The 16,522-nt window shown below is 34.7% G+C and overlaps 1 protein-coding gene across 1 annotated transcript in view; it reads left to right on the top strand.

The window, feature by feature from the left end:
- The window catches only part of MUC19 (mucin 19, oligomeric), a 56,534-nt gene extending 48,509 nt beyond the window's left edge, over positions 1-8,025 (top strand). The window contains exons 35-36 of the mRNA XM_046662970.1: positions 7,552-7,650; positions 7,934-8,025. Of these exons, the coding sequence (XP_046518926.1) occupies positions 7,552-7,650; positions 7,934-8,025 (191 nt within the window). The remainder of the gene's footprint in view (positions 1-7,551; positions 7,651-7,933) is intronic.
- Positions 8,026-16,522: the final 8,497 nt, after the last annotated feature.

Raw genomic sequence — 16,522 nt, 5'->3', positions numbered from 1 at the left:
ATGTCAAAATTGTCCAGTTGTGCCAAAAATTGTATGTGTTTTAAATAAATTTATTGAAATAATCCCAATATACAGAAAACATTGATTGTCAGGTTATCAAGTCAACGGTACCTTTCCGGTATGTGTTAATGACATACATGTAGCTTCTCTTGTTGCTGGAATAAATTGGTAAGTGCTTATTTCCCAGATGAACTGAGGCATACAACATTTGGGTTATTATTTAAATTTTAATTTTAAAATGATGATGAGTGGTAAGACTTGGTTTAATTCTTAGTTCCTCATCCACTATTCCATATCTGTCTTTCTGAGACTATTCCCATATCATATGTAATAGGTAGAAATTTAGAAACTATTGAAATAATATTGATTTAGTTTCCCCAAAAATCTGTGACTTGGGGACTTGGATCATACCACTTGGTCATCCTTGTTGATGCAATTAGCTGGATAATCATAAATTGTCTACTTCAACTTGTGCTGTGGACTCCTGGACTGGGTACAAAATATTCAGAATATAATGTGATATTTCCCAATGTTATAGTAGATATAGTAGTAGATAACATGTCCATAGTAGGTAACATGTAGTTATCCATATGTAGTAGATAACCATAGTAGGTAACACGTCCATTTACTTCTGACTGGGGAGTGATAATCTATACAAAGTGAGAATCTCAATCAGAAGATTATCAGAATGTACTAGATGTGTGTTTACTGATAGGTTTATTTTGAAGCTCTAAAAGAAAAAAAAAACAAGTCTAGTCTCCTGTTGCTTGTCAGTTTTCATGTAAGAATAAAACATTTCATTTTAAGACACACCAAAATATTTTTTCTTAACTTTTTTCCAAATTCATCCAGTAAGCATTACGCCATAGTAAATATAAAACAGCTTAAAGTATTTGCCTTTAGAGTGCTTTTAAAAGAAATAAGAATCCTTTTTGAGGAGCAGGTGCCTTGCAGAAATTGCAGGCTTGAAAGTCACATCCCATTTCTTTGACTGACATCAATGGTTTAAAAGTTGAACAGCACTTGACAAATTGTGACAAATCTATAGCTACATTATGATTTTTGTTTTTAAGCCTTCTAGTAGCAAATTGTGCTTGATCAGTGATAAGAAAAATGGATCCATCCCCAAATGAAAGTTTAGTCATTATCACTACCAAAGTTTCTTGTTTCTTTCTAAACATAATATGAATCACTAAAAATGTTTTAACAGATACTGAAAAGGAGAAGCTTAATATTTTAAGATAGTATATAGCTAGGAAGATACATAATTTTGAATATGTATTGCCCTTCCATAAACTGCCTACAATAGATGGAAGGATTTCTTTCTTAGACATGGGACCCTTTTCACCCGGAATTTTGGTTTATTGTCTCAGTGTTCTACATGTCATTTCATTTTGGGCACTATATTAGTGTTTTTGAGTGGAAACAATATGATTAGTGGTGTAATTTAAATTATTCACAGCTTTTCTACTTTTATTTTCTGCTTAAGATAAATCAATTGAGTGTAAAAACCTGTAATTCTTGAACACATACATAAGACGTGTTTTGAAAAGAGTCTGGGCAGAGGGCAGCTTTTTGCCATTATCTTATTCCCTGGGTGAAGTACTTTTGACCAAGTACTGGATCAAATACTGCCCTGAATCAAGTACTTTTCACAGGCCATTAGTTGTTTTTTACCTATAACTTGAAAAGATAAAAGCAAGCTGTCTTAAAGTTTCTTTCCATAAATTTAAATGACCTTTCTCAGATGGCTCGAAGGCCCTCTTGCCAGATAAAAGCAGAAATGACTAGGTCCTCAGAAGAGAATTGATGCTTTATTTGGCATTACACTCAAGCATCTTGGATAGAAGTTGAGGTATGATTTCATTGTTCACATGTCTTTGAGGTAAATAGCATAGGAGTGGAGTGTACTTTTGGTGAATTTAGAAAAACGTTACAGAAAGCTTTAAAAGCACAAGGGAAGCAATATGCAAAGCTTAAACATTTTTCCATGTTTTGTATATCTATTTTCTTTTCTATACAGTAAATGCTTCCAGTGGGTTAAAATACCCTGAGAGTTGCCTAGCCAACCATTCCAATAAGTATGTTATTTTTAGAAGAAAAAATGATGCAATTACTGTTTTTTTTTCTTTTAGATTGACAGATCTTGACAATGAGTTCTGTTCTAAGTATTTGACATGCATTATCTCATTTGATATGGAAAACCCTATGAAGTGGGTGCCGTTATTTCCCCCAATTTACAAATGAGGAAATGGAAGCACAAAGAGGTTATGTGTCCGAGGTTACTTGCTAATAAGCAGCAGAGAGAGGATTAAAATCCGGGACATCTTTATCTAGGTTCTGGCCCTAGGCTTCTGTGTTTTGATGTTTAAGAAAGGGAATAAAGTAGAATTTAACTTAAATCATTTATTGAAGTTGTAACGTATAATTTCAGATTCCACTGTCAAACTGGGACTTTTGTTCAAATTTATAATTTGCTTAGTAAGTTTCGATTAAAACTAAAAAAATCTCATTGACTACATAGGATACTGATTCATATAATTAAAATGTGAGTTTCTGTTACATAATACTTTGATAACTTAAATGCATTTTTTCCTCAAAAACTTAAAATCTCAGAATGTTATAACTGTAAGTTATATATAAATTTTATTTGTATAAGGTGCTTATTCTAAGATAGCATCAATCATAGAAAGAAAATAATCGCATCAGGCTATTATAGAGAGCCAGATGACTGCAGTGGGAAGTGGAAACAGAAAATAAGAGCTTGAATCCCTTCTCTTCTACTGCTAGCCTAATGACCTTAGTTTAAGGCCCTCAAACACCCTGAACATTAGTTTTCTCATTTGTTAGGTGGGAAAAATAATATCTACGTTACAGACTTGAGAAAGGAGTAAATATGAGAGTACAGCTTAGCAGAATATATAGTGAGTACTCAGAAAACTCAAATTTATTACTAGTAACATTTTTCTAAAGAATAACTCGTTATATAAATGAACTTAGATTTTAGCAGAGGAGTTTAGTGTTTTTCAGTGATTAATCAGAAACACACTTCTTCCCGAATTAAAACCAGTTTTACGCATTTTTGATTTTTTTCAGAAGTAAGGTATGTTGCAAAAACTATAAAATTTGCCATATCAAATTGTTTATTGGGGAAACTGTTATGGATACTCCTTAAGCCTATCTTTCAGACATTTATATTAAATAAAATGGAGTCCATTGAAGGAAAATGGCAAAGTAACGTTTTATAAAATTTAAAATTATTCTTAAAAGTAATCAAAAAAACTTAGTGGTAGCTGGAAAATTAATTGCAAGATTTTATTTTAATTGTTAAGTTTAGCATGAGGTGAAAATGAATGGACACAATCACTTTGAAAATTTTCAGGGTGGATTACTACCTTGTAATGCACAGAGCTATCAATATTTTAGTAAAGGCAGCTCTTCCTATTACCACTTATGTTTTGGCAACGAGAAAGCTGATCTACAATAACTCACAATATCAATTACTTTAACTTGTCTGTTCATTTGCAAGTAATGGAAAAATCAGTAGAAATTGTAATGGTTATGGATGTCACAATTATTGAGAATGGTAATGCTTTATCTATCAGTTTTGGTAATTACACCATGAAGAAAAGTGGATTCTCACATATTCCTGTTAGTAAAGGCTTATCCCTTCTTTTCTTGCTGTATCAACAACTTTGCACTTATATCCTCTGAAGTTCATTCGTGGGAAAAGGGAGCTATATCATAGTAGTTTGACTGGTATGTAATCCAATCTGTGACTAGTTTAGATAACTTTTACAGCCCTGATGAAAGATGGGTCCCTGAGATCCACTTTGGAACATGTTGCCATGTTAGCCAGACCAATTACAAGGAAAGGCCTATAAATGTGTTCTCTCATGCAAATGCTAAAAATATTTGCCATCTGTGCACTGCCATCTATGGTGTACCACTGTGTTCCCCTTAACTCCATGCTGATGAGAGTATATTCAGATATGGAGATTTTGGAGAAGATTTCATTCTACTACATGTGATATTGCTGCTTTTAATTAAATGTAATTATCCTCAGTTTGAAGGAGCTCACACGAGGATCATTGGAATTCCTTAAAGGATAAATCTATACTGAGAAATGGAATCTGCTCCAAAATCTTTTGGAGTATCGAGGTCTATCCTGCTACGTCATTATAATCTTGATAGTCTCTGTGGATAATGGCATAATAGCCTTTCTATGCTATTCTTGAATCCAGATCAGCAGGACATTTTAATTCTAATGTCTAATTATTGTGTTCGTTAGTGAGAAAAGCTATTAAGATCTGAGGTGGTCTGCTGGTGGAATCTGCTTGATACTGATTTGAGAATTCTTCTCAGCTAATGCTTGACGCTAATTTTGAGAATTCTCACATAAACCTGTCGTCTCAGGCTATTTAACATACTTATAATATATCCGTTTGTGAAGTAATCAGGGGAGACAGATTATTATTTATTTGATATTATATTCTATAATTTCTAGTATAATGTCTAATATTTTCATTACTACAATGAATGGGAAATAAAAAAGCTTAAAAACTACAGGAGGTGGTATATTATATAGAAAGGCAACATTACATAAAAAGCAATACAGGTCACTATCATAGGTACTGGGTGACTTAGTGTAGTCCCAGCTTTGTCACTGACAGCAGTGATTGTGAACAAATCACTTAACTTTTCTGAACCCAATTCTTTATATGCAGAATACATATAAGACTTTCACTCCATTCATTCATTTATTCATTCCTTCAACTGACAAATAATTATCAAGCACCTATTATGTACTAGGCACTCTGCTATCATGAGAGATATAAAAGTGAGTTAAAATAGACATAATCCCTGGCTTCCTGGAGCCTATAGTCTAGTCAGGAAGATGGATATCAATCAAGTGATTACAAAAACAAATGGAAACTAGCAGCAAGGACAAGAACTATGAAGTACTTAAAATGGGAGTGGGGTGGGTGGAGAGGGAATTTGATAGTCAAGATGGTCAGGAAAGGCTGAAGTAAAGGTGATTGAGCTGAGAACTGACCAATGAAGGTTTAACTAGGACAAGAGGGACCATTTCCAAAGACAGGAAACTACAAACAGCAGGTGTTAAAGAATGGAAGAAGGCCAGTGTGGCTGGACAAAAAGTGAGGATCAAATAGCGAGATTGTTTGAGAAGTTTCTTTTTTAAGTTGCAAAACGCTATAAAATTGTAATGTGACATTACCTCATAAACAATAGATTTCCAATAGAAATTAATACTGAAATACAGAAAATGCCTGACTCTTCATTATTTATGAAAACCAGAAGTTAATAAAGGCTCATTTTTAGGTCCACAGTGCCCCTCAACAAGCATTTAATAAACTCCTGCCATATTCCTGGCAAGGGGGCAGGCGTTGGAATGCAAAGAAAACACACTGCCTCTTCCTTCAGGAGTTTGCTGGTAACTTTCAATTTATCTTCACAAACTTCTGGAAATATATCCAAAGGAAATGAAAACACTAACTCAAAAGGATGCCTGCACCCCCATGTTCATAGCAGCATTATTTAAAATAGCCGAGACATGGAAACAACCTAAGTGTCCATCGATGGATGAATGGATAAAAAAGTTGTGGTGTATAAATACAATGGAATATTATTCAGCCATAAAAAATGAGGAAATCCGACCATTTGTGACAATATGGATGGACACTGAAGGCGTTACGCTAGTGAAATATGTCAGACAGAAGAAAACAAATACCGTATGATCTCACTTATATGGGGAATCTAAAAAAAAGAAAAAAATCCCAAAAGACCCCCACCAAACTCATAGAAAAGGTGATCAGACTTGTGGTTACTAGAGGTGGAAGGTGGAGGGGCAGGGAGTTGGAGGAAGAAGGTCAAAAGGTACCAACTTCCAGTTATAAGATAAATAAGTACTAAGGACGTAATGTACAACATGATGACTATAGCTAACACTGCTGTACGATATATAGGAAAGCTGTTAAGAGACCAAGAGTTCTCCTCCCAAGGAGAAAACTTTTTTTCCTTTTTTCTTTTTTCCTTTCTATTCTTTTTATTGTATCTCTATGAGAGGACGGAGGTTAGCTGAACCTATTGTGGTAATCATTTTCCAATATATGTAAATCAAACTATCATGCTATACGCCTTAAACTTATCCAGTGATGTATTGTCAATTATTTCTCAATAAAACTGGAAAAGTATATTTAAAAATAACAAATAAATATAAGAGCAAATTAACAACAAAAACCATATCCTCTTCCTTCGGGAGTTTACTGGTAACTTCAAATTTATCTCCACATACCTGCTGTATTAAATCATAAAAATAAATCCTGAAAAGTATTTCTCCTTCTCACCACCCCAAACCCTTTTGGAGTAACTGCTACTTAGTAGAAAAACCTCCAGGCCACAGACAACTAGAAATAGAATGAAGTCAAAGAAATCACAAATTGAAAAGTCAGCCTTCACCTAACAGAGAATTAACTTTGTCATTGTTGATATATATTTATTCCATTTACTCTGTATTTAGTAGAATTCGGCATATATGTGTGTGTATACTATACATTGTATAGTATAGTATAGGAAATACATTATAATGTCACTATTTTAAAAATGAAATAGTTTATTATTAATTCTGAACACTAAATATATTGCAAACCACATATATTGAAAACAAACAAGTGAGTAATCTTTCTAGTATCTTCCCTGGAAGTCAGAAAAATTTACATTTCTCTTTTTGTTATCAGGGACAACTCTGAGTATTATCAGCGAACCTTTTACTACAGGTCAGTGTATTAATTCCTGCTTTTATATGTGAGATAAAAATTATCTAACAGTATAAATTATTAGTGACTTTGGGTTTTTGAGAAAGAATTTATATGAGAGTTTGGCTTTTGAAAAAATATTTAAAATAAGTATTTTACTAGGGTTTTCTCACTGGTTTTGAACTTTTTTAAAAACTGAATTTAATTTGTGTTTGAGCAGTTTATATTAATAAGCTATAATATAGTTTCCAGTTTCATTTTCTTTCTAATCATTAAATCTTATTATAGCATCAACAATACTAAATTATATAAAACTCAAAATTTTTAAAAAGAACACGGGTTGAGAGAAAATGTGCATATCTAATGACATTTTTTGCTGTTTTAGGTGTAAAAGTTTCAATTAGCTATTTCCCCATGACATTTTATCTTTGTTATTATCAGCCCTGAGTGACAGTGTGATTAGGGCATAAAGCTCTCTTTATCTGAAAGCAACCTTGTTGAGAAAAATCTACAAAGACCTTGTGTGGCCTGATTCAAGATGCAGAGAACATGACTTTATTAAAAAAAAAAAAGTAGCAAGGACTACACCAAAATCTTAAAGGAAAATAATATTAGAATAACATTAGAACAAAAATCTTAGGGAACTCTGGGCAGAAAGTCACTGGATTTATTATTTTATTTTCTTTAGTAGAAACTGTTTGAATAGTTAAATCACCCGTTGTTAATAAAGTCCAAGCATATTTTAGATGAGAAGTTCATTCTATGTTTTTCACAGGCATTACTGGAACTCCAGTTCCCATCACCTCAACAGCTGGAAGAGCAGGCACGACAGGAGTAGAGGGCCCCACCTTCTCAAGTCCTGGCCTCCTAGCAGGTAAATTAAGTTCAGAACAAAGCACGCCAGCCACAGCTAAGCAATTGGTTTCAGGCAGTGCCACTCAGTATAACATTTTACCAAATAAAAATATCAGACTTCAGTGTAATCTCAGACTTAGGTATTCCTTGTATGTAACTAGAAGGTAGAATCTTTAGTTTTTTCATGGGTTGCTCTCTTAAAGTGTCATGGCGTTAGGATTACATATACCCATTACCTTGAGAGTTGGTAGTGCTCCTGCACTTTTTTTAGCAAGGGTTTGTTGTTTCTTTACCTTCCTCAGGGACAACTGGAGTATCAGCAAGTGCAACCACAAGAGCTGAAAATGGAAGCACAAGTGACACAGGCTTCAGAACAGGTGAGACAAAGAAATGAGTCTCGCGCTGTCTTTTCCATGGCTTCTTTCTACAAGGAGTCCTCCATTCCAAGCCAGGAAGAACTCCACCCTCAGTACAGCTTTAGACAATGCTTCAGTGCATAGTTGTGGATCCTAGTTGCTAGTTTAGTTCTCTAGGTGAGCTGCTGCTATGCTATGGCAACTGACAGATAAGTGGTCTGGTTCCATGACCCAGAAATGAACCCAGGCCATGGTGGTGAGAGTGCCAAATCTTAGCCACTAGACCAGCATCGCTGGCTTGCAAATTCCTTGATTTAAAATGTATGTCTTAAATACTTTTTGGAATAAGAGATGGTTTACGTAAAAAATAATGTGTTCAAAGATATAATCTGCAGCAGCACAAATTAAGAAACTAGTTAATTCCAGTTAGATCAGGAAACTGACTGAAATTTTAGGCTGATGACCATTTAGTTTATATTTTGTGAAATGTGAGTTAGAATTATTTGGGTAATAATGACAAGTCAGTTTTTCTGTTTTTTCAAAATCTTCCCTTCAAAACACTACGGTACTGGATTGTCACAATAATGTGTATGCTCTCCCAATACTGTGTGTATCAGTTGTAACAGGAGAGTCTGTTGGAACTACCACTAGAAGTGGCGGTGGCATCGCAGACCACCTTTCACTGGTTCCAACCCAGCTGGGAGCTCGGCAGGCGAGGCGCAGGCTCACCAGGGCACTTTGGTGGTGCTCTGTCACAAGCTTAGATGAGACCCCACATTCTTATGAGGAGTTTAAGTGAATTTAGCAATGGCTGTGACTTTAATGGCTGTAATTTTAAGACAAATGAATGTGGGTAGTTTGAGCATTTTCACACAACCATGTATAAAGACAGAGTTGCTAGATAAAATGCAGAATGCGATTTAAATTTGAATTTCACATAAATAAGGAATAATTTTTTATTATCAGTATGTCCCATGCAATAATCTGGATGTGGTTGTTGTTTATCTGGAATTAAATTAAATTAAATCTGTCCTGTATTGCAAATGAGTGTCCTGTATTTTTATTTGCTAAATCTGGCAACCCCGATATAGACCAAGCACCATTGTTCTTTTCAATTAGGAACAACTGGAGGGGAAAATGCAGCCACCACTGGAGCTGCTGGGGAAAACACTTCTGGAGTCTCAGGTATTGAAAGAACATAATCAGAATAAATCCAGACACTGTGATTTCTTTACTTAAACTTGTAAATTTAAAATTGTACTTTACTTAAAAAAAATCACAAATATGATTTCTTAAAATTTTTTCAGAGGGTAGCTTTCCTGGGGAATCTAATTATTATTATTTGTATATGTCAAAACTGAAGATCAGAAATAGATCAAGAGCTATTTATTGTGTGCGTCACATCATCCTGGGTACTCTAGAGAACATAGGAGAGCGGTGGAGTAAGGTAGTTGTTCTCTTAGAACTTGATTTTTGAGCAGGAGAAATGAATATTTATATACTTGCAAAAGTAAAAACTGTGCAAGGCAGAAGATAATCAAAGTCAAGGAAATCTTCAGTGACAAGTGTTGGAGTTGAAACTTGAGGAAATTCTAGTAAGAGAACTGATTAGTTGGGGTTAAAAACAACAGAATTATTCTATTTGGAAAGAATATTTTATGATCAGTGCACTGTGACTATATCTATATGCTTTAACTTGAGCAAAAACTCAAAAGATAAGTAAGCTGAGTGAAATTTCACAGGCATAAAGAACAGTCATATTTCAAGTGTTGGGGAAATAGAATTGAGAACAGACTCTTCTCCCAACCTGGAGACCCTGTCTACAGAGACAGTAGAGAAAGAAAATAGTTTTATTATAGAGTATGCATTTTTGGGGGAGGAAAAAATTCCTCTACCCAGTCTAGGTTCTTCTAGCTAGGCTATGAATTAAATAGACATGAGACAGAATAACAAGAGAAAATCAAACAAAGCTTTATAACATATATACATGGGAGAAACCCAGGAAAGCTGAGTAATGTGCTAGAATGGCCAAAATTGTCACCTTAAATAGCATCTTTAGCTAAAGACAAAGGAGGATGTTGGGGTTAGTGGTTTGAGACTTCAAAGGGGAGGAAGACAATTCACGTGGAAATGGAAAGCAAATTCTGGTAAACAGAACTTTGATAAGAATGTGCTTAGCAAGGACCCTCACAGTTTACTGATCCCAGAATTATCTATGGTGATGGCCTGTCTTGGGAACAGGCATTTTATCTTAAATTCTTTTAGGCAGTTAGGGGGAAGGTCAAAGTTTCTTTCAGAGTCTTTCATTCTTAAAAATAATCGAGGCAAAGAGACATATTTTGAGGTGGACAATTCTGAACCCCCACACATTAAACCAGAATGTGATGTGAACCACAAGCAATTTGCTAAGCAATTGTAGAGACAGAAGGAAATCTCACCAAGCAGACACAGCCCATTATGTACACGTTCTTATGGAAAATAACTAGTCTTCAAGTGAGAAGACTTAACAGTACTATTTGTCACACATAGTTTATCCTAAATTCACCTGGTCATTGGGGTGACCATCTGGTTAGTTAATTGGTTTTATACAAAGGAAAAATAAACTTCTGTTTTGATGACAGGAGGAAGCCTTGTAACTAGAGGGACATAGGGGTGCTATCTCCCTTGATGTTGACATTTCACAGAGATAGTGCCCAGGTGCTTGAGAAAGACATTCCTGGGTTATTAAGCTCGCAAGAGGCCTATTTAGTTTTTAAAAAAGATTTACATACATTTCAAAGACACAGAGAAAGAACTTAAATTACAAATTTTCTGAAGTAAGTACTCTAAGAAAAGGAAGGGGGAAGTCTGTTTCCTTATTTTCAACAGAGAGAATTATCCTCTTATTTTAAGTTTTTAATTGTCTTTACACAGGCCATCTTCATCAGATGATCAATTTTATATTTTAATTAGCTAACTTTTTTTTTCTATTGTAAAATTAAGCCACTCCTGGGGTATCGCCTGGAGCTGGAGGTGGCAGCACCCCTGGGGAACCAGGCATTGGAATGACAAGTTCTGGTAAGTCAGACAAGTCTGGACCTGACTTTTCAGCTGTTCCCAACCATACGTCCCTCACTAGGGTGTTATCTGGACTAGGAACCTGATCTTTAGTTTGTATAGATGCTCGTATAATTGAGTAACATTTAAGCTCAAGGAACCAACGGAAAATTAAAAAGAAAAGAGAGCCACGAAAATGGTGGCTGCATACATTAGAATCTACACATACCTCCTTCTAGAAACCATAAATATCAACACAGTGCCCACACCTCAAGTGTTTAGAGGGAACAGAGAAGCATCAGATTTGTCAAGAATAGAGTAGCATTTATGAGATACTCAAGGAAGGGAAATGTGGGCCAAGGGTTTTCTATACAGTTCCATGTAATTTGAGTATCAAGGCTATAGGAAATAGTTTAAAACATGAAAGAATTTAGGAAATTATGTTCCCATGAGCCCTTCATTATAAAATCACTAGAGGATGAGTGTTAAGCAACATAGAGATGCTTTGAAAATGAACAAAAAGGTGGTAGCACTGACTATTATTAACTGTAGCTCTAAAACTAGAACAAAGGTTGAAAGAAAGGTGAAGGAATAATATATACATATTTGACCGAGTAAAAATATCACATCAATAAATGGACAGATAGATAGGAATAAGAAGGAAGATGAGATAAGCCTATGGATTAGGTAATAGGTAGTATTCGTCAAACAAATTATTTAAAGCTCATGAACCAAATAAGAGAAACTTAAGTTTATTAAAGAGTCAAAAAGTGAGCACTAAGAAATGGCCCCAGCAGCAGTGCTAAAAGCTCTTCAAATAAGCCAGGTGAGATTAGCTAAACACAAAAAGGTCACAAAAATCTCAATCGGTATTTATATCAAAAACTTGTTTATAAAATGCTATTCAGTAAAATATTCATTTAACTGATAGTCTTTCCTGCTTGAAAATCAGAGCCCTGCACTTCAAATAGGATGTGAATCATTAGAAAGAGTGCCATTACATTCTTCATTTTGTATTTAGTATTTATGCACTATTGGGGTATTAGTGCCACACACGATGTCACAGATAATGACAGTGACCCACCAGTTTGGGTATTCTCCATTACTAAGCAAGTCTAATACAACATTTTAAATCTAATATTCTTGTATGGCCAATTTGGAAATCACTGGAATGTTGCTTGATACAACCATATTGGAGTTAGGTAAAAGTAATAATGACCATCTAGCATTTCATCTTATATTTGGTCCTTAAATGTTGTTTTTGAGTTAGTGACTTCTCAGGATATATTTGCTCATCCAGTTGATTACATTTCCTTCTTTAAGGTCTACATTGTTCTACACAAAATCACTTAGACAACAAGCAAAAATCAATATGATTGAAAGTACTGAATAGTTACAATATGTTGACTATTTTTGAATTTAATTGATGGATAATATGATTTTTCTATAAAAGAAATATTTAAGGTCAATAAATTCTTTTCTTTCTTGAATAATAGGCTGCTGGATATTAAAAGATTATTGGGCATCAGCAAAGATATTCAAATTTAAAGTTAGAATTTTCCTTTTTGCAATCTCTTGCAAAACACCCACTATCTTTAGTATTGGAAAATTTTCATGGTTATTTAGTATTAGAAAATGTCATGGTTGAAAATATTAACATATTTTTCCTAAGTTCTTTATTGAACAGAGAAGTGATTTAGAACCTTGAATGAAAACAGCTTTCCCCATTTCTGAGAATAATTTAATAAATAACATAGCCTTCTGAATTGTCTAAAAATTCAGAATACAGTTTGCTCTCTAAAATCTGTACCCACTGGTTTAAAAAGTCTTCTTTTCTAGAATTTGCAAATCAAATGTGACTATACCTCATTTGCTCAAAGCTCACTTGGGGAAATATGTGAACTATGTAATGGATGTCACCACCCCTGACTAAACAATGTTTATGTCTCATAATGCTTAACTTGTTTCAAAGGACTAAAGATATAGACTATAAATAAATAAATGAGTAAATAAGTTAAATAAATAAATTGGATTGGTAAATATTTCTCAGAAAATGGGCAAAAAAAGTGCTTAAAAATATAATTGGTAGAATACAATAATACTGTGTTTATACCTTGGTTTTTACTGGATATATTGTGTACAACTTGTTAAGTTGATAAAATAAACATAAGGCGGTCATTAGCCATTGTATAACATCATTTGTGAGTCATCTTCATCTGTATTAGCAAAAATAAAAATGATTATCAGAAGAATGTCCCCTAAGTGTAAAATGGACAAAATGTTTTCACATATATTTACTTACTTGAATCATATAACCATCCTGTGCAACTGACAGTATACTAGTAATTATTTGTATTCTATATATGAAAAGTCAATGTGGTCACTCCCGTCCCAGGATAAGTATGTTGTGGGGCCAGAACAGGGCCTAGATTGTTGATACTTCATCCAGTCATTCTCCATTACTAGATAGGCCACCAATATGGTGGATTTCTGTCAAAATCAGAGAAAGATCTTATCACCTTGCCCGTTTTAGTTTACAATTGTGTTCCCAGTGCCTAGCTTAGTGCCTGATTGATAAATATTTGGTGGATATCTGGTAAATAAGTAAACGAATGAATAGGAGCTTCCAGTCTGGTAAAAGATCAAGGGGTTTTAGTCTTATCAATGAAATAAAAATAACAGGCTGTGTGAAAGAGAACCTTCTGGAAAGATTGGAGATGTGGGAGGGAGTAGGCTATTTGCTGTTATACCCAAGTAAGGGAGCTTTGCTGGAAACATACACGCATCCTCACACACACCACTATGTAGATCCATATCTCTACAAATCCAAGGTTTCCATCCTCAGTTGGTCTCTTAGTAGAATTCTTGATGTTAGGCTCTCAGATCTAGAGCATTCTGGGTTATGCTAGGTTGTTGCAGAATTAGTCCCATTAGGGTAAGGCCAGGAAGAGTCAGAAGCATTTTAACTGTAAAGCTGTTAAGCATATAGAAGAGATTTTTTAAATCACTAATTGTGGATTCCAGAGGACAGGGTAGAAATAATTGTGACAGCAAATGGGCTGTGGAAGAAGTCGGAGCTTAGAATAAAAGAGACAACACCCATCATGGGTTTAGAATGCCACAGATGAAAGAGGAAACAGAGTGGAAAGAGGGATTTTAAGTATATATAAATCTATAGTTGTACGCCCTTATCCATGGGGGATACATTCCAAGACCCCCAGGGATGCCTGAAACTGCGGATAGTACTGCAATCTCTATACTGTTTTTTCCTATACATCCGTACCTTAAATTATAAATTTAATTTATAAATTAAGCACAGTAAGAGATGAAACACAATAATAATAAAATAGAACAATTATAACAATATACTGTAATAAAAGTTACTGTAGATTTTAGCAACCTCAGCATACAGTTTTTTTCTTTCCTTATTAAGTCTAGAACTTTCACCTTTTCACTTAAAGGAAGCATTTTCTGGCTTCTCTTTGGCATATCCGAATTGCCAGCATCACCACCTTTGTACTTCGAGACCATTATTAAGTAAAATAAAGGTTTCTTGAACAAAAGCACTGTGATACCGCCACAGTCATCTGATAATGGAGCCAGCTACTAAGTGACTAATGGGCAGGTAAAGTCCACAGCATGGATATGCTGCACAAAGGGATGATTCATATCCTGGACGGACAGAGCAGGATGGTGTGAGATTTCATCACGCTACTCAGAACAGCGAGCCATTTAAAACTTAGGAGTTCCATATTTCTGAAATTTTTCATTTAATATTTTTGGACCACAGTTCAATGTTGGTAACTGAAATCCTGGAAAGTGAAACCATGAATTAGGCAGGACTACTGTATCATTCCCCTGCATAAAATTATATTCCATTGCATTTAGAAAAATGTGCAACTTCCCTCCCCTGATTCACAGTAACTAGCCCAATCCTATGTTTTTGTCTGCATCTTCTAATGTTATTCCCCTAATCTCCCATGATCCATATACATTTACCTTATAATTCTGCTTCTCTAGCACATTTAGCTCATTTTAGCCTTAAGGCTTTTGCAGCGGCTATTCCCACTGCCTGGAATGATATTTCCCCAGAGTTTCACATTGTTGTCTGCTTCTCATTGTCAGATCTTGAAATAAATGACATCTTTTCAGAGATGCCTCTGCTAACCAGGCAGTCTAAAATAGAATCCCAGTTTCTCCATATCACCTCACTTTATGTTAGTGCTCTGATGCTTTTCTTGTTTGTGAATTTGTTTGTTTGTTTGGATAGTAATTTAATTTATATGTCTGCTTGTCGCTCACATCCAACAAGAATGTTCTATGGAAACAGAGAACAGCTACTTACTAGCTACATGATCTTAGAAAAACCACAGTAGTCTCCCTGTATTCACAGTTATGCTTTTCATGGTTTCAGTTACCTGTGGCCAAGTGTGGTCCAAAAGTATTAAATGGAAAATTCTAGAAAGCAAAAATTCCTACGTTTTAAATTGTGTGTTGTTCTAAGTAGTGTGATGAAATCTTGTGCTGTCCCACTCCGTCATGTCTGGGATGTGAATCATCCCTTGGTCCAGTGTATCCACACTGTATACCCTACCCGTTCATTAGTCACTTAGTAGCCATCTGGGTAATGAGATAAACTGTTACAGTATCACAGTGCTTGTGATCGAGTAACCATTATTTTACTTAATAATGGCCAAAAAGCGAGAGAGCAGTGATGCTGGCAATTCAGATATGCTAAAGACAGGCCATAAAGTGCTTCCTTTAGAGTGAAAAGGTACAATTTCTCAACTTAATAAGAAAAGGAAAAAATCATATGCTAAGGTTGCTAAGATCTATGGTAAAGAACGAATCTCCTATATTTGAAACTGTGAATAAGGGAAAAGAAATTTGAGCTAAGTTTGCTGTCATTTGCTGGGGTTTTGCTCAAGCCACAAAAGTTATGTCCGTGCATGATAGGTTCTTAAGTAAGATGGAAAAGGTACTAAATTGGTAGAAGAAGATATTTTGAGAGAGAACACAGTTGCATAAATTTTATTAGAGTATATGGTATATATGTTCTATTTTGTTATTAGTTATAGTTGTGAATATCTGACTAGAAATAATTTAGACATTAAACATTAATATAGGAATGTATATATAGGAAAAAATATACTATATATACAGTTGGGAGCTATTCATACTTTCAGGCATCCGTGGGATTCTTGCAACGTATAATCTGAGGATAAAGAAAAACTACTGTAATCTAAAAATCTGGGTTAGTTTCTCCTGTATAAAAAAGGGAAAGCAACGCTATATATGTGAGAGTGTTGTTGTGAACGGAAAAAGTGGTAATACTGACAAGTGGATGAGAACTTAAAACAAATACAGATATGAAAATTAAATGATGAATGATGAAAAACTAAGGAAGAACTACTACTGTAAAAGAATGAAAGGGGGTGAAATTTGGCAATCGCAGTAGGTACGAAGAGGCATGAAAGATACAGGAGAGGAGTAAAGCAG

This window comes from Equus quagga, chromosome 1 (assembly GCF_021613505.1).
Source record: "Equus quagga isolate Etosha38 chromosome 1, UCLA_HA_Equagga_1.0, whole genome shotgun sequence".
NCBI lineage: Eukaryota > Metazoa > Chordata > Mammalia > Perissodactyla > Equidae > Equus > Equus quagga.
Note: the sequence above shows the minus strand (reverse complement) of the source record. Positions and strands in the feature narration are given on the sequence as shown.